We start from the raw sequence: 26,668 nt of genomic DNA on the forward strand, positions 1-26,668 counted from the left end.
AACAAAACAAAACAAAAGAAGTTTAATACTGTTATGAAAAAATGACAATACTTATCTGGATGAGAAAATACAGCCAAAATGCATGGAGTGAACTCTCCCGCCAGTCCGCCTGCCCCCTGGATTCCAGTCACAGCTGCTCCTCTCCACAGGTGCACAACCTGAGAGCCAGGCCTCCCCCCAAGATGATGCACTTAGTGTGTGACACAAAGGAAACTCACTTGGGATACAGTACACAATGGCTGGAGAAGTCAGAGAATATAGGTTGTGGTCCGTCCAGGTTCGGCCGCCGCCACCGGGCTCACAGACGTCTCAACAGAACTGCAAGAGATTGAAGTTTAAACCCAGATTAGAAAACCCCGCTGCAAACAAGGGCCGCGGGCAGCACTCGGGGCCACGAAGGAGCCATGGATCTGGCTGATAGTGTCCCTCCTCATGGGGCTGGGGAATCTTGCACAAGCAGTACATGCTGCTCCTGGAATAGGGAGAACCTTCTCGTCTAAAGATGAGTGGTCTCGCTAACTTCCAGCACCACCATTCGGCTTCCATGGCAGGGGAAGCTACAGGAGCCACCCTGTGTGAAGGAGGGGTAGAGAGCTGGGCATAAGGAGGTGCCACTCTCATCAAGGGGCAGGCGCCAGTGCTGTTGCTGGTCACCATTCACTCTATAGCTAACATTTCAGTTCCAATCCAAGTCTGGGCACAGCGTGAAGGGGCAAAAATGAGAGAGCTTGAAAAGCCTGAATAATTGTCACTCCTGCCTCTTTTCTATTGGGTGTGTGCAGGGGCGGCTCCAGGCCCCAGCACGCCAAGCGCGTGCTGGGGGCGGCATGCTGCGGGGGGCGCTCTACTGGTCGCTGGGAGGGTGGCAGGCAGGGCTCCGGTTGACCGGCAGAGCACCTCCCACGGCATGCCGCCATGCTTGGGGCGGCGAAATGTCTAGAGCCATCCCTGGGTGTGTGGCAGGAGGGGAGCTCCAGAGAAGTGTTGCGTGTCCGGCGAGGGCATGGAAAGCAGTGCTGGGGCTATAGCGGGTGAATGGGGCCATGGAGGCTGAGTTTGTTCTAAGAACTCCTGCCCCGCTGACCTCCCAGCAGTGCCAGCATGTACGTCTGGCCAGGCCTGCAAAGTGACTGGCTGCAAAGCATCCTGCCGTGTCCCAGAAGGAGATCTGTGCTCTATACACCCAACAGCCAAGTCCACCCTAACAGTGACCAGAGCAGAAGTCCTGAGTGCTGGTCCCATCTCGACAGACTCGCTGGACATGCTACATTCTGTCTCTCCCTCTCCCTCTAGCCTGGGTGTGACAGCAGTTGCTAGAGTCAGCTGGGGCTTGGAAGGGGGCTAAGGACTTATTCCTAAGATGACACACTACAGCTGTCGACACCACCTATCTTCATAAATTTCACACCCTCATTCAAACAAGTGTCATTCACGCCCTACCTTCCAGCGGTTCCCACACTCGTTACACACGACGAAGGTGGTCATGGGCTCATCAGAGCTGCGGGTCTGCACCTGTGGGAAGGAGAGAAGAAGGGATGGGAAGGAAGAGCCCCCACTTGGACCTTCCAAAGAGATTCACAACGGGCTTTCCCTGGTTCATCAGTCAGAACCCAGCCTGTGAGCCGGGGCAGCATGCCTGGTGTGAGCAGGGAAAAGGAGCCTCACACTCCTATAAGTCTGATTAGTCACTGCGCTCCTCTCCCTTCGCTCCCATTCCATCCCCACCGCCGAGGCTGGCTGCAGAGCCTACTGAAAATGCTTTGTTCTTTAAGCAGTGAGTGCGATGAAGCAGGATGGCCTTACGTCCCCTCAATACCTGTCTCCATACTCAGGCCTCACACAGCACACCCATACTGTGGGCACGGAGCAGGAGAGCCCAGCCCTGACAGCACTGAAACCACAGTGCTAGGAGCCTGAGGGTCTTCCCTAAATGCGCGTGGAAATGGTGCTACCACGGCTACCCTGCACAAAGCCCTGATACCTACCGGAGGCACAGAAATGGCTTCTCAGCTGAGTTTGGCAGCAATGCGGGCAGGCCATTCAATCGGCGTGAGGCTGCAGCCGACAGTGGAAGGGAGCCCATCGGCTGCCTTCCAAGAGAACGCAGACCCCTGAGAGACACTACGTTGCTGACATGTACAAGGAACACTGTGGCTGTGTCTCTACCCCAGACGCTTTCCAGCCACGTCCTCCCACGGCACTAGTCCCAGCTGACAGCACGGACAGTGGAAGCTGTCATGGAGGTAGGGCACTGGGATTGTCACCAGTGTGTTGGATGACTGCCAACAGCAGGCGTAGACAGGATGGTGGTGAAAACGCCATTTTGCACTACAGTAGTGTGCCCACCATTGCTCTAGACTGGCACTAGCCTGGCACGGGCACACTTGGGGCTGGGCTAGTCTAAGGAGGGCATTTTCTTTCTGTTCATCACCACGGCAGCACTCTGCAGATGGGTCCCCAGTGGTCTTTATGTGGCTGATACCTACTGCCATGAGGGATGGTCCATCTATCTGCCGCCATCTGGCATGACACCCGCTGAAACTGATTAGTGTTGAAGCAGCAGGGCCTCGAAGCAGCATAGTGGCGAAAACACCAGCCTAATGCAGTCCGTTCCGAAAGCCAGTGGCGGTGTGTGTGCTCGAGCCAGGGTGACAGAGAGCAAGTGTGAAGAATCGGGGTGGGGGGCAATAGGGACAAAACCCCAAATATTGGGACATCTGGTCACCTTAGCTCGAGCTCACAGCTGCTCCATTCCCATTCTAAAATCTGGAGAGAATCCATGATAGTCACGCCTTCAGTGCAGGCAAGTGCCTAAGGAAACTGCCTCTGCATCTCCCAACCCTCCAGCCACAGGTTTCCGAGGCAAACATAAAAAAGCACTCAGACCATTCTCTTTTACAGGCTAGTCCTAACTCCAGCTTTACAGTCTGCCAGGGCCATATTCTGTCACTGCTGCCTGCAAACTACCAATCTGGTTTGTATTTAAACCTATAGGGAATCCTGGTATTTAACCCTGTGACCGCTGCCTCCGAACAGGCTTGTCAGACACAGGAACTTTACTAAACTCCAGAAACCAGATTTTCAAAGCGTGCAGGTGAAACTGGGTGCTTCCTTGCATGTCAAATCACTGCAACTACCTGCACATCTCAGGTCACAGTACATGCTCAAGGATAATGACAGTGCTCTGCATGTGCAGTGACCCAACTGGCAGTCATGGTAACTACATTCAAATGAAGGGAGCACATTTTGCAAATACATTGTGGACCTAAACAACCCTGAAAAATCTGGCCCTTGAGGTTCTCCTGGTGAGCTGCAGGATCCGTGCCACCTGACAGTGCCCAATCCCATGATGTGCCAAGGGCAGCTGGGCAGATGCTGAACATCATCAATTTCCACTGGTCTGACCGGAGTGGAGATTGCTCAGAACCTTGCAGGACGGGGCCCTTTATAAGCAAAGATGGTGGCTAACCTGAGTGTAAGTACAGTTCTTCTTCTTGCACTTCCCACAGGTGAAGAGGTCGGTCTGGGTCCCTCCCGTCCTAGCGATCTGGTGCTCCCGGATCGCTTCCTTCGTCATGGCTTTCCTGATCTCCTTCAGCTCGTTACTGGCCATTTCCTTTAGGATACAAAGGCACATCAGCTCAACTTCCCCACCACACTGCTGCTGGTCCCACTGACGCAGAGGGAGAACACAGCCAGCAGGGACAGATAATGGGCTAGGGCGCCTCTCAGCTATAGGTTACCAGCTCAAACCCAGCCTGTGTCACCTGTGCCAATGGAAAGTGACTGGGATGCTCAGTCTAGCTTCCAGTAGACAAATGTCCCCACCACTGCCTGGCCCCGTTGTGTGGGATTCTCAGCTGAGAGGCCAAGTACAGAACTGCCATTTAATTGCAGCGGTGCTTTCTCCAGCCAGCATTGAGACACAGTGCAGGGAAGCGTGTGCTATAGTGCTCTGTGGATACACAGAGGGCTTCAATCTCCAGAGCTGTCCAGGACCAATCTCTGGCTCCAAACTCCTTCGAGTTACTAAAAAGCCCCCCCTCAGGTGGTTGGCCCTGACATGCACATCAGTGGCTGCTGCTGATCTGAACCGTAACAGAGCTGCCATCTTGAGAGCAGACCGGCTGCTACCTTGAAGTTAATCAATGGGACACGATCCCTTACGAATAATGCCTACGAAGGTTTCCCTACCTCCCTCTCTCCTCACCTCTGAGGTCATCACTGCAATCTGCTCCGGGGTGATTGCTCCACACAACACGTTCTTTCTCAGCTCAGGGTTTTTGGAGTCCTTCAGGTTGGAGATGCGGCTCCTCACGCGGTTTTTGTACTTCATGTCGGTGTTCTTGACGTCTTGGTAGATACGTAACGAGGACAGTTAAGGGGCTACCAGGGGAATAATTAGTCCTGCCACCTACCTAAGGTGACCAGATGTCCCGATTTTATAGGGACAGTCCCAATATTTGGGGCTTTTTCTTATATAGGCTCCTATTACCCTCATCCCGATTTTTCACACTTGCTGTCTGGTCAGCCTACACCTACCGTTGCTCGGATTCATGGATCTTAAAGCACTTTCCAAGCATTAAGGAATTTCGCCTCAGTCCCCTGTGACTGCAGCCAGTGGACAGATGAGGACACAGGCACTGAGGGGGTGAAGTCACAGGCCCAGAGGCATACAGCAAGTCAGTGGCAGAGCTGCGAGTAGAAGCTGGAATCAGGCCTCCCAGGCCCACACGTTGACCAGCAGGCCACATATACTCGCCAGGCCATGGTTTTGTTTAATTTAACTGAACTCAAGCACTTGTAACGGCCGGGGATTAATACCGGGAGACATCGGGGCTCTTTCCCTGCTCGCACAGCAGGAGCTGTCAAATGTGGGCCGGGACCAGTGCTGAGCTGCTGCCCTCCCCAGAAATAATTGCAAAGGGGTTCCCCCAAAGCCAGTTTAGGACAGGGAGGAGGGGAGAGGTCCCAGTGCTGCAGCTAATTCCCTTCTAATGAATGACTTCCCCCCAGCGCTGATTTCCACTATCCTCAAGTACCTCCACATGCTGTTATCTGTTAGAGCGGCTAGAAAGCTGTGCAACCCTACACTAACAGCATGTAACTAACACCCCCCCACCCCCACTGTTGGCGCTCCATCTTCTCTGAAATTAGCAGGCTACCTGACACCAACTGCTACATCTTGCCTGGCCCCTGCCCCATGAGATGAGAGCCATCAAGGAGGTAAGTGTGGGGAAGTTGTCCGGGAACGTCTGTTGCACAGGAGGATGGGGCAATCAGGGCAGTACAAACAGGCAGTCATGCACAATCACACCAGCGAGGGGGTCAGTTCTGAGCCGATGACAAATCCATCCAGGGGCTTCATCTTTACCCTGCAGCTCTGCTACTCCAGAACAACGCTGCGACCCAGCCCAGAGCCCAGGCTGAGCGAGAACTTTGCACAAACATCATTCGCCCCTATTTTTCTGCTGGCCTGTTAATGTCCCCTCCCCATGGGGGTGCTGCTCAGGGAACCCTCAATAGCACAAGGATATATTCTTCAATCTGGGCAGAGAGGTGCTCACAGTCAGCACCAATGGCAACGTAGTCACCTGTAAAAGAACAACAAGCACAATTACTGATCACTTTCGAACATTGAGGGAGACCCTGGGGACCAATACCGAGCACTCTGCCTATCTCGACTCTCACATTCCCTCTATCACAGGCAGTGCCTAGGCACCCCTTGACACATTTTAAAATACAATGACAAAAATAGACAACCCTAGCTGATTTTCGCCCGCTGGTGCTCCACTGACTCCAAGAGGGGCGTCCAGAGCTAAAGCAATGATTGGCACCCAGGTGCAGTAATACGCATTGTTTGCCAGTAACCAACACGATATCAGGAACTTATAACTTAGCCTAAACATGAATACGCAGGGCCTGATTCTGATCTCACATCGGTGTAACCTGGCGATAACTCCACTCTGATCCATGGAGTTACACAGCAGTAAAGCTAGTGTAATCAGAATCAGGCCTTCACTTTACTTCTTCTTGGCCAAATGGCCTGCAACCTTCCTCCACAAACACCCTTATCTCCCCGCACTTCCTACTTGCTCTAATTGGAGCAAAGAGCTGCTGAAATCCAGTAAACAACCGTTACTGTATAAGGAACAGCCTGAGTGATGTAATGATTGTGTGGCTGGAGCCTGGACATGGCAAATGACCGATGAGCAGGAAGGGGATGGACAGCCAGGAGTTGGGCTTCCTTGAAGCAGACAAGGGATGGGGTGAGGGGACGATACAATGAAACTCTTGCAATTAACACTCTCTGGCATGTCAGCCATACAGGAGCGATTTGAGCAAAGCTTTGTCACTTGTGCATTTCTCCATCTGTCATTTACGCTCCATCATGCCAAGTTCATGCAGAGCCTCAGCATGCAGCCAGGCCCTCATTTTCAAAGGCGACCTCTCCTTTTGGACATTCCAAGTATTAGGGGCCCAACGTGGGACACTCAGGGACTGCTTTTCCGAGGGGCCGAGCACCCACAGCTCCCATTAACTTCAACCGGGGCAGCACATGTGTAACTGAGGGACAAACTTCAGCCCAAGCCGTTATAGACGTACGACCTTCAAGAGGATCCGTTCTAATAGCTGCGTTCCCTAAGAGTCCAGTCCTAGCCGCAGAACACTACTGGCAGCAGTGTGGTTACTAACATATGCAGCCCACTGCATTCCAGCTCCACTTTCTCCCAGCGGGGAAATGGGGATGTCAGCTGAGTTTTAAAGGAATCAGACAAGAGCAGGCGATGGGGAGTGAACCCAATGCCTACGGGACTCCCCTGGCTTGAGGTCACCCCAACTAGATGCCCAGCAGAATACTCCCAGCAGAAGTTGGCCATCCCTACTCTCATCCCTTCTATGGCACAGAGAGGTCGATCCCCAGATCCCCTGGGTGAAATAATCTTTGGCCAGGGGATTAAGGGCTACAGTCCTCTTGTTTGTGCCTGGAACTCCTCCCTACCGCAGCACTGACCTCTATGCACAGACGGTTCTGACGCTCAGGAGGAATGCAAGGCAAAGGGGCCTCTGTGGGACTTTGCAGCCAGCCCAGTGGAGCCCATTGCCCTACTTACTGTCGGTCTGCAGAGCAGAAGTCAGCATTTCTCTGCATTTGTTGCGGACAGCGTCGCAGGTGACGGGCACCGGCGGAAAGGTGGTGATTTTCGGCGTGGTTGGAGTCTTCGGTGGGTCCTGCCTTTTGTTGGAGCTAGAAGAGAAACTTAGGGTGACCAGATGGGATGAAGAAAATATCGGGACACATTGTGGGGGAGTCCCGCCGGCACAGCAAAAAAAACTCTGCAGTCCCAGAGTCCCGCCGGCAGAGGGAAGAAGAAGGAAAAAAAGCAGAGTCTCGCCGGCGGAACAAAACAAAACAAAACAAAAAAACCAGGAGTGCGAAATATCGGGACAAATTGCGTCCCGACCAAACATCGATCGGGACACGGGACAAGCACCTAAAAATCGGGACAGTCCCGATTTTATCAGGACGTCTGGTCACCCTAGAGAAACTTCACCTCTCAGAATGATTTGGTTCAGGTCACTGAGAGCAGCGCAGGGCGCAGCGGCAACGTGGTCACTTATCCTGTTAATTACAATGACGTAAAACCAATCAGGAAAAAGCAGAGCAAAGACCTTGGCCAATAGCCACCCCCCAAATTCACAAAGATGACAATATGCCAACCAATAGGGCTATCCCTGGATACGAACACAGAGCTCCTAGGAGCTGGGGTGACTCTGCACACATGTGGATGCTGACAAGTCCTTATAACCTATCAATGAAGCCTGATATTATAGATGGAGAGATTCCAGAAGACTGGAAAAGGGCAAATCTAGTGCCCATCTATAAAAAGGGAAATAAGGACAACCCGGGGAATTACAGACCAGTCAGCTTAACTTCTGTACCTGGAAAGATAAGGGAGCAAATAATTAAGCAATCAGTTTGCAAACATCTAGAAAATAATAAGGTGATAAACAGTCAGCATGGATTTGTCAAGGACAAACGGTGTGAAACCAACCTGATAGCTTTCTTTGACAGGGTAACAAGCCTTGTGGATAGGGGGGAAGCTGCAGACGTGGTATATCTTGACTTTAGTAAAGCTTTTGATACTGTCTCACATGATCTTCTCATAGACAAACTAGGCAAATGCAACCTAGATGGAGCTACTATAAGGTGGGTGCAAAACTGGTTGGAAAACCGTTCCCAGAGAGTAGTTATCAGTGGTTCACAGTCAGGCTGGGAGGACATAATGAGTGGGGTCCCGCAAGGATCAGTTCTGGGTCCGGTTCTGCTCAATGTCTTCATCAATGATTTAGATAATGGCATAGAGAGAACACTTATAAAGTTTGCGGACAATACCAAGCTGGGAGGGGTTGCAAGTGCTTTGGAGGATTGGATTAAAATTCAAAATGATCTGGACAAACTGGAGAAATGGTCTGAAGCAAATAGGATAAAATTCAGTAAGGACAAATGCAAAGTACTCCAGTTAGGAAGGAACAATCAGCTGCACAAACACAAAATGGGAAATGACTGCCTAGGAAGTACTGCAGAAAGGGATCTGGGGGTCATAGTGGATCACAAGCTAAATGAGAATCAACAGTGTAAAGCTGTTGCAAAAAAAGCAAACATCATTTTGGGATGTATTCGCAGGAGTGTTGTAAGCAAGACATGAGAAGTAATTATCCCGCTCTACTCTGTGCCGATTAGTCCTCAACTGAAGTATTGTGTCCAGTTCTGGGTGCCACAGTTCAGGAAAGATGTGGACAAATTGGAGAAAGTCCAGAGAAGAGCAACACAAATGATTAAAGGTCTAGAAAACATGACCTATGAGGGAAGATTGAAAAAATTGAGTTTGTTTAGTCTGGAGAAGAGACGACTGAGAGGGGACATGATAACAGTTTTCAAGTACGTAAAATGTTGTTACGAGGAGGGAGAAAAATTGTTTTTCTTAAGCTCTGAGGATAAGACAAGAAGCAATGGGCTTAAATTGCAGCAAGGGGGGGTTTAGGTTGGACATTAGGAAAAACTTCCTAACTGTCAGGGTGGTTAAGCACTGGAATAAATTGCCTAGGGAGGTTGTGGAATCTCCATCATTGGAGGTTTTTAAGAACAGGTTAGACAAACACCTGCCAGGAATGGTCTAGATAATATTTAGTCCTGCCATGAGTGCAGGGGACTGGACTAGATGATTTCTCGAGGTCCCTTCCAGTTCTATGATTCTATGATATTGTTTATGCAAACTGATTTACCCCCCTGAACAAAAAGAAAAACGCTCATACCCTTGGAGGCGAATGAGAAGGGCTATTACACAGCTACTGGACACTGCCAATACTCCATGCTTGGGTTTTGACTCTCTGTTACCTGCCAACATGGAGCCTGGGGAGTTTGGTGCTGGTATTTTGGCACACTGCCATATGAGAGTTCACAACTCCAAGTAAGAGCTCCCTGGAACGTGGAACCTCCTGGAATGACATGCCGAGATCCAAAGAAGAGCTCCATGGAGCTCGAAAGCTTGTCTCTCTCGCCAACAGAAGTTGGTCCAATAAAAGAGATTACCGCGCCTGCCTTGTCCCTACATTGGACAATCAGCTCTGGAGCATAGAGTGAATCCACTTTGCAAAAGGACTGCCGTGCAGAGATGGTGCTCTGTATGGGGCATTTCTGGGCTGGTGCAGAACGATCCCAGGTCATCCCTCCATCAGCAGAGCAAGGAGGTGACCTAGAGCTTCCCCTAACACAGCCTGACCCAAGAATCCTGCCCCAGAACATAGAGTTCCCCATTTAAAATCTCCTAACAGGCCCAATGAGAAGGGCTATTACACAGCTATTGGACACTGCCAATACTCCATGCTTGGATTTTGACTTTCTGTCACCTGACAACATGGGGCCCGGGGTGTTTGGGGCTGGTACTTTGGCACACAGCCATACAGGAATTCACAACCCCAAGAAAGAGCTCCCTGGAACATGGAAACCTCCTGGAATGACATGCCGAGACCTGAGGAAGAGCCTTACTGAGGCAAAGCTCCCAGTGACGTCAATGACAGTTAGTGATGATGGGATCCTCAGGGATTGCCTGACTCTTTTCACAGATGCCCCCTTTGTGGGGAGTTTAAAATTAATTTTGCTCTCGGGAGTGAATTTTGTTAGAACTGGGGTGGAGCGAAGGGGTGCCTGGGCTAGGCTTGTGGGAGTAGGGTCGATGTTTTTATTCCTGGAGTGTTTTTGTATTTCATTTCCTTGGTGTAACAAAAAAAAGAAAAAAAGAGACTTTTTTATTTGAAGCACTATACGCACCACACAATGCATTGCAAAGCACTTCAGCGAGCAATCAGAATAGCCAGTCAAATAAAGGAGTTTGTTCAAATAAACACCATGTGCTCCTCTGCACATTCTTAAAATGCAACACGATCAAGGATTCCACAACATGAACTCCCACCATATGTGAAATGCTAGGGTCAGGAATGTCTAGCCATTCTAGTGAGCTGGTCCATCAGTACTTTATCATTCTATGCATCACATAACCCAAATTATGCCCTTATTCACCCCATCAAAATGCAATAAATGTAAACATCACCCCTTCTGCTCCCCCCATGAATCTGGTATTTGCTGAAGGAGTCGGGTGATCTTAGTCCAGTTCCTAAGTGCCCACATCAGAAACTGCTCCTCTAACTACCACCCTGGGAGGTAGGTTCATCAGAGAGCCCCAGAAGCAAATGGGCCATGGAGACTCATGCCCCCAGAGGCAGTTCCTCCAGCTCAAGATTGAGGCACATGGGCAGGGTAATAAGGGAAAGCTTGCTCAGCTACTGACTGTGCTGCAGATTCTCCAGAGATAGAAGTCTTTAGTCTCCAGGGCTGGCAGGCCCACATCTTTCACCGGGGCTATGGTCTCATGACCAAAAACGCTGTATGGAGAACAAGGCTCTCGGCTGAGCCAAGTGGTTGAAATTAAATCTAGAGCGAAATGCAGGCCAGAGAGGAAGATCAGATCAAGGCCCTTCACCCCATATCTGCACTGTGGTAGGGCTGTATATGGGGCCTCTTGAGGGATGCAGCAGGGCCTCTACGCCCCCTGGACACGGCAATGGGAGGCCAGCACGAAGGACTATTAGGAAGTAGACCAGGAAAGAAGTGACTATGCGGACCCAGTCACCAAAAAAACCCCATACGGGGGAGCAGTCCTTCCGTGCTGCAATCTCACTTCCTGCCTAGAGGTAGAGGGGTCTGAATTCTACGTCTTCAGCCCCCGACTCAGTTCCCTCCTACCCCGGCTTTAAATGGGAATAGGTGAATTCCACCCACAACTAGCGTGACTTGATTTCTGAGCATTGGTAATGGCACGCTGCTTAGCAAATTCCCTATTGGTGAGGGGGTTTCCAATGAAGATTAGTACACTCCAGCTGAAGACGTTCCCTGTTTATGACCCCAGGAAGCCCGGCCCTGACCGAGAGTACTATCCAAAGGCAGGATAAAGGCAGAGAACCTCCTCTCTGTCCCATGGAAGTTTCTCTCAGCACAGATTCTAACCTCTTTGGTTTCTATGTAAAGCCCTATCTCTTCAATGCAGCAACTCCTGCCATCAAAACAGTTCAAAAAGTCCCCTGGATTTGAGTTGGAAGAGAGCTGTAAAATCTGTAGAAAAGGACAGCAGTTAACGAGAAGTAGCAGGTGAGAGACCTGGGCTTTGTCTGTACTGTAGTATGAAGTCACAATGGGTCATGCAACCAGAGCACCCCCCCGCCACCCTGAAACTTTCCTTAGTACACACTGGTTAGGAGGGAGACATTGATGCTTCTAAGTTGGAATCATTTGAGGCCCAAATTTCCAGAGGCATTGGACGCATGGACAACAGCTGTGAATTAACATGCTAATTGACTAACTGCGCCTGTAATGGTGAATCATGGTCATTTTCATGTGCAGGCCCTGTCATTTGCACCCAGGTTCTCTAAAGTCAGGCCCCCAGTGTTCACAGTTTTTATTTAGAGATGCACTTACGGCTGGTTTGACAACCCTGGAGACTGGAGTCCTCTGGGTATTCACAGAGCACGTACAGCCCAGATAGGAACAGTGCAAGCTTCTCTAGCCACATAGCTTAACTCTGTGGTGGGAAGGCCCACTCCTCGGGCTGAAAGGGCAGGTGAGTGAGTGTCCGTGCCCTAAGGCTTAGCCCTCACTAACTGAGCTGCTAACAAGAGCGAGTGTAATGTGGACAAACCACCACTAGGAAACAGCCTGAAAACACCTACTCACTCCCTCTAGGCCACTTAACAGGAGGGTAATACTGTCACCTCCTCCTGAGCTAGGCTGAACTTCAGCTAGGTGAAAGCCTCTATCGCACGCTCAGCCTCGCAGGATATTTGGTCCCCCGCGTATACAGCCAGGTTCTCTGCCCTCTTCTGCTCTCCTTGCACATTCAGGCACCACAAAGGGAGCAGAAACCATAGGCCTGCTGGATGCCTCCCTTTCCACAGCCCCCATGGCAGAGGACATGGCAGCAGCAGAGAGGGGGAGTGGCCAAAGCCCATGAACTCCAGCTAGCCTCTGCTATCTGATCCCTAGGGACCATATCCAGCTGTTTGACCTGTTCGGGGGCAGGGGCACAGAATCAGGGATCTATAACCAGCTCCCCACCTGTGGGGGACAGTAGAGAACCCAACCCGTTTTCTGTCCATTCGATGGAAGAGGGAGAGAATGACTCCCTTAGAGTTGACATTTATAGCCACCGAAACAGACCCCACTCTGCTATACTAGGTCTGCTGGTTTACTCGCAAGGCAATGAAGCTGTCCTAAAACCTTGTGTGTTTATCCCTAATCATGAAGCTGCGGTTACCGCTGCTGTTCCAACAATGGGACTCAGACAGCTCAAGGCATTGACACGGGAATAGTTCAGTAGGGCAAGTTTCAACCCAGCCCAGCATATCAGCGCCCCAAAATCTTAGAGGAGGCAGTGGTTTGACTCTAGTTCCAGACGTACCTATCCCACGTTTAAAAACCCTACCCCAAATGGCACCCTGCGGGCATGGACAGCAACGTAGCCAAGGCTGCAATGGGAATGGAAGCGCAGGCCTACTGGTGCTCTCTACGGGGAAATGTTGCAAGGGTTAGGGCACAATGACGCGTAGGGAGTTTGAACCCTGGCCGTTGTTCAGGGGCTGAACAAAAGACTTTAGATCCAGGTCCTCAAAGGCTTTTAGGCATCTAACTCCCATTGAGCTTTTTCAATGGGAACTGGGCAGGGAACTGGTTTAGGCATTTTTGCAAAATCCACTAGGGGTTCATCTGCAGCTTCAGGTGTCTAAACATCTTTGTCGTAACTGACTGTGCAAAGGGGCTTTACAATGGGCCAGATTTACAATGGCCCAATAGTCATGGAGATGTACAACAGGTTATCAGCACAAGTGAATTTGCGTGTGCATTTTTCTGAAAATGTAGGCTAAATGTAGACTAAAAAACTAATGGCACTAAGCTGAGTACATACAGCGTGACTTGCAAGAGATGTATGTACGCAGCTTAGGGTTGCAAGAGATGCTGCAAATGGTGGTTTGCCAGTAAACAGCTGCTGTTTCGAAGGGAACAAGTACCACCAGTTACTGCAGTAAATACGAATCTAGGCCTCTCTGTACAGACTACACATACATGGCTGAATGTGTATTTCTGTGGATCACATGGGGTTCTAAGATGCTTCCCAATGAGACTGGTGCTTCTGATGGGCGAACTTTACAAGTCCTTTGTCTCAGCCTCACAGAAACATTGAGCCACAAAAGTATCCCAAAGCAAAAATCTCCATTCTAGGACTCCGCTTCCATTAACTGTCACATCTCTGCTAATTAAACATCTTTAAAAAGGAGTAAAATAAGCTCCATGTGCTTTAAGAGCTAAAACATCAAATCTGGATGCCGAAAATTCGATTCCTAAATCAATATTTAGGGAACTAAGGAAAAGTGGCCTGATGGTTGAAAGGTGTGGAGTACCTGTTGATTTTCAGAGCGGTTTGCACATACCATTCCTGCAAACTCTTGAGTGCACACGTGATTACACACATGCAGATGGGGCCTATACCAATTGATGCTTTAAAGAGACCAAGAAAAACTCATCCAGGGAAATGTGCAAAGCCTGCCATACCTAGAAGCTGTTACATGAGCTTGTGGCTTTGGTAGAATTCAACAGCCCAAGAAGCAACCATCCACCAAAGCTTTGGAAGACTCATTTGTGGACGTGTGTATAAAAAGTCATTGCCAACCTCAAAGAGAATTTGATATTCTGCCCTACAAACCTCACTAGGTGTTGTGTGTCTCAGTGCAGTTCTACCTCAGGAACAGAAGTCACCTGGGCCAGCCCCAGGAAGGTTATGGCTCAAAGTAACCCCCAAACCCTGTAGAGCAGCTGCCTGCTTGTGCAGTAGAATGAAAGGGAATTGAAGCACTGAGAGTAGCCTGTGGTCCAGTGGACCGGCAGGGAAGCAGAACAAGCTGTTCCTCACTCCTGCAGTTTAAAACCATAGCAAGCCTGAGAACCACCTCAGCTGATTTGTTTGATCCAAGAGCAAACAGATTTCACAGCAGTCCAGCCCACACTTACAAAGTCTGTGTAAGAGGAGGTTTGTCTGTCATTACAATAGTTGGCAAATAGAACCCTCACCACAAAGAGCTGCTTTGCTTCAGGAAATCCTGTGGGTTCATACTGCTCCTGTCAAACATGGGAATAAGGCTGTACGCTTTACCCAAGAGGAGACTAAGAAGTCCTCTGCATTACAAAAGAAGTGACCCAAGAACAAAATGGTGACATGTGTGATGGCCAGACTCATAATAGAATTTGGACTACAGTGGAAAGGAAATTGCCATAAAAGTAATACACTGACATGCAACAGATCCAGACACTCCCAATAAGTGGCCTGATGAGAGTTCTGGCAAAAAAAGAAACCACAGTGCTGCCAGAGATGAAGACATTCTATACGCAACCTATTAAAAAATACTGTAGTAATAATCCACAATACTACACCATCCAGTAGTGAGATACAGTGCTTTGAACCATAATACAGAACTGCAGGATATAATTTTATAAGGGATACCATATACTAGTGTATCACGTAAAAATCTCGCCTACCAAAACAAGCTCCACCTCCACACTGGAGGTCTGAGACGCTCGGGATACAACTGTACTGATGTTAATTCCCATGTCATTGCAAAAGAAATTCCCCATCTGCACTGCAGAAATCAAGAAAAGTTATGGGCCAAGAGATATCCCAAGGGGAAAGGCCCAGCCAAAGTCTGTCAGACTCCAGGGCTGAAGTAAGTACATTTCAACACTGGCTGGCCTCTCTACTGCTTTGATAGCAGCCTCATCAAACCAGCATAGGAGTGCACTCATCGCCCAGAGATCAGCCATACCGACTGACTCATTTAGCCTCAGCCTGTCCTTCACAGAGACACCGGGGCAATTCTCAGTCAGTAAGCTCTCTGAGTTTGTCAGGGTGCATTGGGAGTCTCTTTTGTACCATCAGAGGAACATATGCTCTTCTCTCTGTAACGAGACAGCATGATGTACAGGACTGGTTACGGGCTGGGAGACAGGAGCTAAATATCTCTAACACCTAACTTCTGCCTCAGTTTCCCCCTCTAAAAGGGAGAGGGTACTTCTACCTGACGGAGTGTTGGAGGTTTAATGTCTGCACCGCACTTTGAAATGAAAAAGTAGTAGTAGCCGTGCAGTGGCTCCTAGAGTCTTACTAGTGGAGGACAAAGCGTTTGGTGGGACTGACAGGTAATCCACTGGTCCTTGGTTGCTGAAAAAGCCGGTAGCACCATATTTCTGCCTCCATGACCACAACTGGTGTGTTATTCGGGCTGTGACAACTCCTGGCCACTTCCTCCAAACTGTGAGTGTCCTAGCAGACTGGGTTTGTTTTACTCACACAATTCTCACCCTACTCACTCTCCCAGGTGCTTTGGGAGCAGCTGAGGAACTCTGGGCAATGTGCCAGGAAAATCCCCTTACTTCAGACTCTCAAGAATTTCCTGAGGAAAGTCTACTAGAGGCCAAGCCAGAGGTTTCTCTGAGGTGGTATTTCCTGACTCTAGTATACCATCAGCCTAGCACAAACATACTACTTTCCCCGTTGCCGACACAAATGAACTAAGATTCACCAGATTCCTATATGGCTGGAAAGTATCATTCTCTATTTACAGATTGAGAAATGGGGGTAAGAATCGTAGACACTTGCCCAAGGGCACGGAAGGATCCAGCGTCAGAAGCAGGATTTAGACGGCAGGGATTCCTGGGTCCCAATCCTGTGCTCGCACCCCTCCTCTCCCAGCTTACAAAAGCACAGCTTTCCCTGGAAACACATGAAGCCCTGCCACCCCCGTCCCAGAAAAATCCTTGTCTTTGCACAATGCAAAGGGAAAACTTCAGCTGGGAGATTCCAGATTAGTATTATTTGTAGAATTAGCACCTAGAAACGCTAGTCATGGACCAGGATCTCATTGTGCTAGGCACTGAACACACACAGAACAAGAGACGGTCCCTGCTCCAATTTTACACTGCATTGCAGCTGGGCTTATGGCCTCAAAACCAGAGGGATCCATTGCTATTAAAAACATGGCAAGGCACATGCCAAATCATGATCTTCTGGAATGTTTCATTCCAGTTTATACACAAGTGGAGGAGGAGACTGATGTAGCAAGTTAAACTGCTGCAGCTCAGCCATCATGCTGGTAACTTTCACAGTACCAGCCCTGCACAAAGGTACTGGGGTTTGAAAATAACTAAGCTGCAGCAGCAGTCATGTGACAGTTCTGAAACAAAACAGAGACATGGTAAAGAGGCTAGTCGGATAGGGACTGACTGACTGGCATATGCAGGGACGGACTTTAATGGGCATGGGAAAACTCGTAAACCAGAGTTACCAGAGTTACCAATAAACAGAAACTAGAATATGGCTATTAGCCAAGATGGTCAGGGATGGAACCCCATGCTCTGGGTGTCCCTAAACTTCTTCCTATCAGAAGCTAGGACTGGATGACAGGGGGTGGATTACCAAAATTGCCCTGTTCTGTTCATTCCTTCTGAAGCATGTGGCACAAGCCACTGTCGGAAGTCAGGATACTGGGCTAGATGGACCATTGGTCTGACCCAGTGTGGCCATTCTTATATTCTTAATATTAATCCTTAAGAAACTGACTAATCCACAGGTGTTTTACACCTTATGAAATAGCCAGGTTCCTGGAGTCCGCGCGGGATTCTTGGGAGCGCTCTGGCTAAAAGGAAGGATCAGTCTCTTGCTTCTGGGAGGCACAGTTGGGACTCTGGTGAAGCTGGTCCCACCTCATAACCTCCCTGCCCTCCACTCGGGCCCCACTTCCCCATGCTGACTGTTCTAACTACACTTGCCAGAAGGGGAACAGGCTGGGGAGTACCCACTCCATGAAGAGGGGTGAGTCAGCAGCAGACCAGCTAGATGCCGACTGCAGGGCGGGTGGACTTCTTCCACCACTTGTGGAGGAGAGATCATCGTGCAGGCAGGAGAGGGGGGTGAGGCTCCTGCTAGGAGCATCTGTGAATACTTGGCTCCCATGCATCAGCATAGAAGGCTAAAGCTGAGCATAGTCACAGCCCTTCTAAAGGACTCCAAGGGTTTACAACAAGGGAAAAAATATAAAAATGCAACACAAACAAAATCAAACCCAAAGGAATGTTTTATTAACAGAGAAAGAAACCAGCATGAAACAGAAGGAAATGGAAACGTGACGGTAAAACAAATCATGTAGAACAGAAAGCAAAAAAAACTCACTAAAGCCACTATATTTTGTAGATGTTTATTCTTCCATTACAGTTGTAGTTTCTCTTTATTATAGAACACCACACGGATCTACAGGCAGCCTGTCACCTTTGCTGGATAGGCTGGACTCCTGGCAGGTCTGATCAGAATGAGGCATTTGAGCAGACCAATTGCACAGCCCAACAGACATGTTAAAGATCAAATGTTAACACAGAAAGCCCCAAGTGATGGAACAACATGTACAACAGCATCATCTTGGGCTAAAGGGAAGCGTTACCTTTGGTCTCTCGAGTCACCGCTCTCTTTTGAGGAGGATGCCGACAAGGAAGAATTCCTCTTCTTCTCCTCACTTTTGTCCTCTGAAGCATCTGCACCCAGTGAGAAGAGGGAAAAAACAAACACTCAGATACTACAGAGGGTTCAGGGTTCATCTTCACACCACAATCCTGACTACACTAAGCAGAGCACAAAGGATGGTTGGGAGCCCGGATATTTGGTCAGAGGCAAGTTACTAGCTCCAGAAGAGCAGCATGGAGGAATAGGTCTATACAGGCTAAAGTACTTTGCAATGCACCCATGGTAATCTTTCTACTTGCCTTTGATTGGCAAGTCAAGCAACTGGCAAACGTACCACAAACCTTTCCCTAGCTAGCCAGTGTGAAAGGACCCATCCTTCATTCCATGAGATTAGCTTCTTCATGAGGGAAGACCTATCCCAGCCAAAGTTTCTTTTCTAGTGAGGCCCCTGCTGCTGAATGTACAGACTGAGTAAAATTTTCAAAAATCACTTTTGAAAATGGGACTTAAAGCCAATCCAATTTTCAAAAGTGCCAATGAGGGCCAGCCCCTCTCTCAAGATAGGTGTTTGGAAGGCCAGGGATACAATTTATTCTTTTAAGAAGTGTATTTCTTTTCCAGTTAGTCAGTGCTATTGGAAGGTGATGGCTTTGCAGTCCTGAAGACAGAAGTTCTGGTTAAATGCAGATCAGATACAGGCCAGGAACAGGCAGTGAAGGCTTCCCCTCATGGTCCCACCATTATGTATCCACCCTGACATAGAAGGACCAGCCCCGGCAGTGGGTTGGAGGAAAAAAAGAGTTCAATCTCCAATATCTGTCTAATCTTTGGCTTCTTTGCCAAGTTATTTGTAGGAGGTTTCTTTGAAATGCAGACTGGAACTAGCAGTTCATTTCACATACACCTTGAACAACCCGATGGTATTAAATATAGAAGATATTTGTTTCTACTGACTCAGACAGACTTGTCAGTTTTGATGAAAGGACACTCTACTCTGAGCTTCACACACAGGTACTGCCATAGGCTTAGAAGCATGCTTTATGCTAAAGATAATTACATCAGTTACCAATGACACAAATAACCCACTCAAGACATAGCCTCTCTGCTGATTTGAAATTAAAAGGGCTTAAGTTTTCATGGTCTGCAATCAGGAAAAAAAAAATTCAGTGGCACCATAAGCCCTATAAAGTGTCTTTATTAATACTCGGGTGGAGTATTTCCATTTGTTCTTAGAAATTCCAAAGAAAAGGTTGTTTATAATGCACTTTTATTTCCAAGGTGGTCTAGAGGAATGAACACAGAAGTGGGAGAGAAACGCCTGAGCTCTAATCCCTGCCTGCTAACGACTCACAAAGTAATCTTAGGGCTTGGCTACACTTACGGTTTGCAGCGCTGGTAGTTTGCAGCGCTGGTCATCCAGCTGTGTAGGAGCAGCGCTGGTGTGTGGCCACACTCACAGCTACCAGCGCTGGTGTGTGGCCACATTTGCAACATTTGCAGCGCACCCTGAGCACCTCAGTCAGCAAATGGAGAACTTTATAAATAAGATCAGTGTATTACTATCATTGGCTTGCTAACTATTCTTATTTCAAACCTCACAAGCCTGGGCAAGTGCACATTAACTACATGCAGTCCTGGCCCTTAATTCCACTTCTTCTGCAGGGACCATTTTCTTTTAAAATAGGAACTCAATGTTATTAAATGGAATTCACTGTGTAGTACTTGAAACCCTCCAGATGAGAAGTCTAATGTTAAGGTTCTAAGTTCTGTGGCCTGCTAGAACTTCCTATCTCTATTGATGCAGACAGAAGCTTGTAGGAGTAACACAGCCTACAGGATAGCAAAGCTGCTAGTTGGCTATTTGGTAAACTGAATCCAATAAACCCTGCTTATTTTCTTACCTAGAAGCTTTTTCCAAGACTTGATAAGTGATTTGGCAAGTGATATCACTTCCTCGTCAGTGCTCTGCTTCCTCAGCGCATTCACCGACATCCCAATCCGGGTGGACTGCAAATCAACATTCAAGAAGTGAACCACTCAAGAACTGACTAGTTAGCCAATGGCACTAAAATTAGAGAACAACAGGTCTCCACTACAAGACACAGCAGCACTGACCAAGACAGCCAGCTGCTTGATGCTTCTACAGCTACCAACAAGTTGGCTTCTTCGGTGAGTCTTGAATATCTGGCTTACAGAGCATATGGCTCTCTCTTGGAGGACTCCATCTCCCATGACACCTTTTCCCCTTCCTAACCACCTAGAAGCATATATAAATTACTCAAAACTGAACAGGATTTGAAAGAAAATCCCTCAGAGAGTCCTAGAAATTTAAAAACAGGGCCAAAATTATAAACAGATGCATAGCTGTAATGCACGATACTTCAAGCCTTTAAACCACAACCACTCTTCTAACAGGATTTTCTTTTAAAAGGACGTTCAGCACCTTAATTATTACCGAAGCCCGGAAGGAGTGTTTTTAAGTTTCAGCATATTTCTAAAGCCCTTAACTTTTATTAACTATTTAACTTAGTTCTAAAAACCAGATTGGAGTTGCCCCTCCTCCCCTGAGAGTTTTCCCGAGAATCTCATCCCGATGGAACATGCCCCCCAACTTTTATGGACTCCATCAACTTCATCAGTTTGGTGGGCTCTAGCTTGTGCTTCCCCTCAAGCTCTGCTTCAGTCCCTGTCTCACCACTTAAAACATACCTTGATGCTCTCTTTTGTTAGTAATTTTACAAATGCTTTTTAAAAAATGATTGCTGCTGGCCTCACATTTGTTGCTTCCCCAGTCTATTTTCCCCTTCTTTATTCCGATCCCTCCATTGGTTTTGAAAAGCGTGGTCTTTTCACTTCATGTTTACAAATGGAATTTTGAATTTGTTCTGATACCCTAAGCACCCCTGTTGGTGAGGCTTTATAAATACAACATTGCATAGCTCTGTTTGATGTTTCTGGGAGGATGGAACAAATGGCAGGGGAGACTGTCTTAATCTCATTCCCCAAAAAAATCAGCATTTATTCCACCTAAATCTGGATTTTAGTTTTCCTTGCCTTAGTTGCATGATTTACCTGTAACAGGTCCAGAGTGACAGGCATACTTTTCAGTTCCTTCAGCAAATCCATCGCACCATCCTGCGAAAGAAGGGTGGAGGGGGGGGAAAAATCTACTAGTTACTAAAAAAAAAAAAAAAGTTATTATAGGCCACTTCTTCCATATCATCTAAAAAAGAACAGCTACTTAAACTCAACCTGCACAGGCCAATAAAGCAACAATTGTTCCTAGAACATGAGGGAACCAACCAGCCAATCTTGAGACTAATATTTTAGATGACACTAGAAACAATCCTCATTATATTCCTGAAATTACAGTATATAAGGAGGCCTTAGCTAAGGTATGGGAACCAAGCAAGACAGAGAAGCATTGTTATGTAACAGATCTGCCCGGGCACGCAGCACATTTCTATTGTGCCTACTACTTACACAGTTAACTATTATCCTTATCCAGATAGTTTAATTAGAACTCCTAAGCAATGCACCTCAGACAAGAACTGACACCTAAAAAACTACCCCCCCCACCTCAACATTTTTCCTTTAGGAATAATCCTGTTACCAAATCACCATTTTAGGTGACCTGGTTGATGATGCGGATACCTTTGCCAAGGTATTGCATCAGAGGCTCTCAGAGCACTTCATAATCACCCCTGGGGGTAGTGATTATTTTGCCTATGATAGTAGAGAGCTGCTGGCATTGTGTCCCTGGTAGGATTTGTGGCTAGAAGGGAAACTTGCTTTGCAAAAGTACTCAGGATGTCCATCCACTGCCCTTTAGAAAAGCTTTGACCACTGTATCAAAATTGATGAGAAGCAAGGAAGTTAGGGAGCAGGTCACCTGGAATATGGTATGTAAAATGTTCATTCATCTGCTTCACTGTATCCAGAAAACTCAATTGCTGCATGGCCCTAACTACACCATGTGTACATTTTAAAATATCAGGTACAATTGCAAACTCTGGAGAGATGTTAGCAAATCCTCACTTCTGCAGTACTCTCCATGAAAACTATAGCCTGGAATCTGTCAGCCTCCATTCAGACTGCAGTTTCTTCCTCTCTTCTCCTAACCGACAAGGACTTCTAATGTTCACATTTAACAGCTCATTTAAAATACTAACCACTCCAGGCCCATTTGAAACACAAAACCTACAGAGACTATAATTGCTGTGGTGTGAAGCAGCCTGAACTGACAAATTTCAGCTTCAGATCCCTCCCCCTCCATGCAGAAAGGCTGTTTCCGATTCATCTCAGGAAGAGATCCAGCTGCCAGCATCATCCTGCAGGACACAGGCGGTGAGAGCTAAATCAAAGTGAAGTTGAAGATTTCAATATGCACACACAGGCAATTCACTCCCTCAGGAGCCTTACAGCAACTTATCCAGAACGAATGAATGAATGACTCGCCAAATTTCTTTCTGACATTCCGAGATCGAGAGTCAAATAAATGCAGCCTTTACAGTGCACATAATGGCCCAATTCCTATTCCCCTCAAAGGAAGTTTTGCCACTTACTTTAGTGAAAGCAGGATTGGGACCAGTGTGTGTTAAAGTTAACTTCCTCATTTGACAAGGTGGGGGCAGAGTGGGGCACAAGTACCCAAAATGAGGATCCAGTAGCAAAGGACCACGACTGCAGTAACCAAAGGTTTGGATGCTGATTCGCGTATTGTAAATTGCACATGGTTTAGTAGCCAAAAATCACAGGATATAGTGACCCACCTGTTAAACTACCAACTGGACAGTCCGTTACCTTACACTCCAATGCCAACTAGGTCAAATCACTCAAGACACTGCTTCTCCTTGCTAATCACCGACACTTGGAAGCCAATTCAACAATAATGATCCTTTCATGCTTCCTTTTCTGAAGAACACCCCACCACTTTGAGGTTGAGGACCTCTTCAGTGATGTGATTTTAGGGGAAAGCAGAGACTGTCATTTTATCTTCATAGCGAAGGGACAGAAGAGAATTAGGGAGGAAGAAGAGTACTGGGGAGCAGGTCTGCATGGCAGAGAAAGCGTATTGGGAGGCAGTCCAGGGGAAGAAGATTGGAGAAATAGCTATTGTATAAAGGGAAGGTTAAGAGGAGACATGGATCCACCCCTGAGGAAGAAAGTTGGGGACTGAAGTGAGAGAACTAAGGCAATCACAGAAGTTGTGGAGAACTGCTAGGTGAGGAGGGAGCAAGAAAGGATCAGTCCCCAGGAAGGAGATACAGGAGGAGCTGCGGGGAGAAAGGAAATGAAGGAATTCCCTCACTTCAGCTGTGAAGATTGTGTGTTCTCCCACCAAAGCTTTCTAGGTTGGGAGGCAATTGGGATCCAAAAGTAGATAGGAGACAGCAAAAATCTTCCTGTAATACTAGAAGGAGACGATGGGTGTGCTTCCCCTCTTCTCTGGTCATTTGAGAGGAAGAAGGGAGCTCTTCACACCTCTGGCTACAGAGAGATGATGAGAGCTTCCTCCTTCTCTCACTACTGCAGCAGAATAGGATGGGGAGGAAAGGGAAGGTGATGGTGCTCCCCTTCTGAGGCAAGGCAGTGATGACCAAGTGATAGGAAATAATGGAGACCTCAGAGGGCTGAGGGGGCTGCAAGGTCTACCCTTCTCTGTACTGCAGGGGGTTGAGAGGAAGTGATGGTGGCTGCAGGTATACTGGTGGGAGGGGGCTGCAGGAGTCAGCGAAATTGCAATGGGAAGGTACAAGGGAGCTGAGGGAAGGATTTGGGGACAGCAAGAAGGGCTCCCCCAGACTCATCATGCTTTTCTGCGGAGGTCTGATGGTAAATAAGCCCACCAAAAGGCAAAGGAGGTTTCCCTGTATGCATGTGCTTTCCGGCAGGGCACCGATGAAGGGACTATAGGGGCAGAAAGGTGTAGATGAGGGGCCACCATGCATTTCCACAAGGAAAGCACCAAGGAGGGGGGCTAACAGGGCTGGAGCAGAAAGCAACAGGTGGCTCACCTACCACAATGTTGCAGATGGCTAACTAAGAATTACAATGCTTTGCTGCAAGATGGTTGATAGGTAGGCCCTACCAAATTCACAGTCCATTTTAGTCAATGTCACGGTCATAGGATTTTAAAAATTGTAAATGTCATGATCTCAGCTATTTCCAATCTGAAATTTCACGATGTTGTAATTGTAGGGGTCCTGATCCAAAAAGGAGTTGGGGGGGGAGAGGTTTGCAAGGTTATTGTAGGGGGGGGAGGGTTGCAGTACTTCTGCACTGCTGCAGGAAGCGGGCTGTCTTCAGAGCTGGGCAGCTGGAGAGCGGTGGCTGCTGCTGGCCGGGATCCCAGCTCTGAAGGCAGAGCCATCTCCTGCAGCAGCGCAGAAGTGAGGATGGCCTGGTATGGTATTGCCACCCTTACTTCTGCGCTGCTGCCTGCAGAGCTGGGCCCTCAGTCAGGACCACCACTCTCTGGCCACCCAGCTCTGAAGACAGCAGCGCAGAAGTAAGGGTGGTAATACCACAATCCTCCCCCCCAATAACCTTGCTACCCCCCTGCAACTCTCTTTTGGGTCAGTACTCCCAATTTGAGAAACCCTGATCTTTCCCTTGAAATCTGTATAGTATAGGGTAAAAGCGCACAAAACACCAGACTTCATGGGGGGAGACTAGATTTCATGGTCCGTGATGCATTTTTCATGACCGTGAATTTGGTAGGGCCTTATTGATAGGGAACATGAGGGCACTGGAGCTAGATCCACTTGACCGTAGGTGAAGGGTTGCTATGGGCACACACATAGTGGGGGACAGCAGGGGATAGGGGGCTGTATGGGATAACGCACTGGGGGCAGCAGCAGGCTTTGGGGGGCTGTGCTGGGGAATACTAGGTGTTCTGGGGAGATACCGGGGGTTGCAGTAGTGGGGACATAACTGAAAACAAAGGAGGGTGTGTGTGGGGAATGCTCCATAAAGGCAGCAGGGAGACGGGACCCAAGGGCTCAGAAGGGGACACACCAAGGTGGGGCTGTAAGGAGAGGGGCATGGGGGGGGGGGGGTCGCACACACCAGGTCATGAGAGGGCTGGAGGCACACTCAGGAGAGAAGGGGATAACCAGGGACAGTGGGGGGCACCCCTGTGGGCACATTCTGAGGGGAGACACACCATGGGAGACAGGGGTGCTCTCATGGGGGAGGGCACAGCCTGGAAGGGGGCACCCCAGGGGACACGACTGAAGTGCTGGTGCGGCTCTCTTCAGGGACGGGGCACCCCGGTGGCAGGGAGCTGAGGAGGGAAGAGGGGCGCTCTAGGGGGGACCCCGAGGGGGGCACAGGGAGCTGAGGAGGGAAGAGGGGCGCTCTAGGGGGGACCCCCGGGGGGGCGCAGGGAGCTGAGGAGGGAAGAGGGGCGCTCTAGGGGGGACCCAAGGGAGAAGAGGGGGGCACGGAAGGCGCTGGGGGTGGGGCATCGAGGGGAGCGCGGGGAGCTGAGGAGGGAAGAGGGGCGCTCTGGGGGGACCCTGAGGAGGGCGCGGGGAGCTGAGGAGGGAAGAGGGGTGCTCTGGGGGGGACCCCGAGGGGGGCACAGGGAGCTGAGGGAAGAGGGGCGCTCTGGGGGGGGACCCCGAGGGGGACACTGGGAGCTGAGGAGGAAGAGGGGCGCTCTAGGGGACCCAAGGGAGAAGAGGGGGCACAGAAGGCGCTGGGGGTGGGGCATCGAGGGAGCGGGAGCTGAGGAGGGAAGAGGGGCGCTCTGGGGGGACCCTGAGGAGGGCGGGGGGAGCTGTGGAGGGAAGTGGGGTGCTCTGGGGGGGACCCCGAGGGGGGCACAGGGAGCTGAGGGAAGAGGGGCGCTCTGGGGGGGGACCCCGAGGGGGACACTGGGAGCTGAGGAGGGAAGAGGGGCGCTCTAGGGGGACCCAAGGGAGAAGAGGGGGGCACGGAAGGCGCTGGGGGTGGGGCATCGAGGGGGGCGCGGGGAGCTGAGGAGGGAAGAGGGGCGCTCTAGGGGGGACCCTGAGGGGGGCGCGGGGAGCTGAGGAGGGAAGAGGGGCGCTCTAGGGGGGACCCCCGGGGGGCGCAGGGAGCTGAGGGAAGAGGGGCGCTCTAGGGGGGACGCCCGGGGGGAGCGCAGGGAGCTGAGGAGGGAAGAGGGGCGCTCTGGGGGGGACCCAAGGGAGAAGAGGGAGGCACGGAAGGCGCTGGGGGGCGGGGCTCCGGAGTGGGGACCCCGGGATCGGGCGCTCCGGGGCGGGAGCTGGGGGCACCCCTGGGTCTCCCCGCCCACCGGACTCACCGCGCTTTTCTTGGACACCATCTTGTCCAGCCGCTTGGCGATGCGCACGATCTCGTCCTCCCCGCCCATGGCTCCGCTCCCCGCAGCAGGGGGACGCGGCGGGGCCGAAGCGGGGGGGCGGGGGGCTGCGATGCACTCACACACCCCGGTGTCTGCAGTCCGCCCTCCTGCCCGATCGCCAGCCCTGCGGAGCGCGGGGCACGATGGGACTCGTAGTTCTTTCGCACCGCCTCCCGCGGCGGGGCGCCTCGGCGGG

At 49.7% G+C, this 26,668-nt stretch overlaps 1 protein-coding gene across 1 annotated transcript; it reads right to left on the reverse strand.

The window, feature by feature from the left end:
- Nucleotides 1-26,668, reverse strand: TCEA2 (transcription elongation factor A2). Its single transcript, XM_039499068.1, has 10 exons — nucleotides 26,413-26,668; nucleotides 21,186-21,248; nucleotides 20,015-20,120; nucleotides 18,094-18,184; nucleotides 7,116-7,249; nucleotides 5,538-5,594; nucleotides 4,211-4,365; nucleotides 3,470-3,616; nucleotides 1,441-1,512; nucleotides 1-318 (listed from the first exon to the last, which is right to left on the reverse strand). Exons 1-10 carry the CDS (start codon nucleotides 26,479-26,481, stop codon nucleotides 310-312), a joined length of 903 nt encoding a protein of 300 aa, XP_039355002.1. The 5' UTR covers nucleotides 26,482-26,668; the 3' UTR covers nucleotides 1-309.

The sequence above is a fragment of the Mauremys reevesii genome, linkage group 13 (genome assembly GCF_016161935.1).
Source record: "Mauremys reevesii isolate NIE-2019 linkage group 13, ASM1616193v1, whole genome shotgun sequence".
NCBI lineage: Eukaryota > Metazoa > Chordata > Testudines > Geoemydidae > Mauremys > Mauremys reevesii.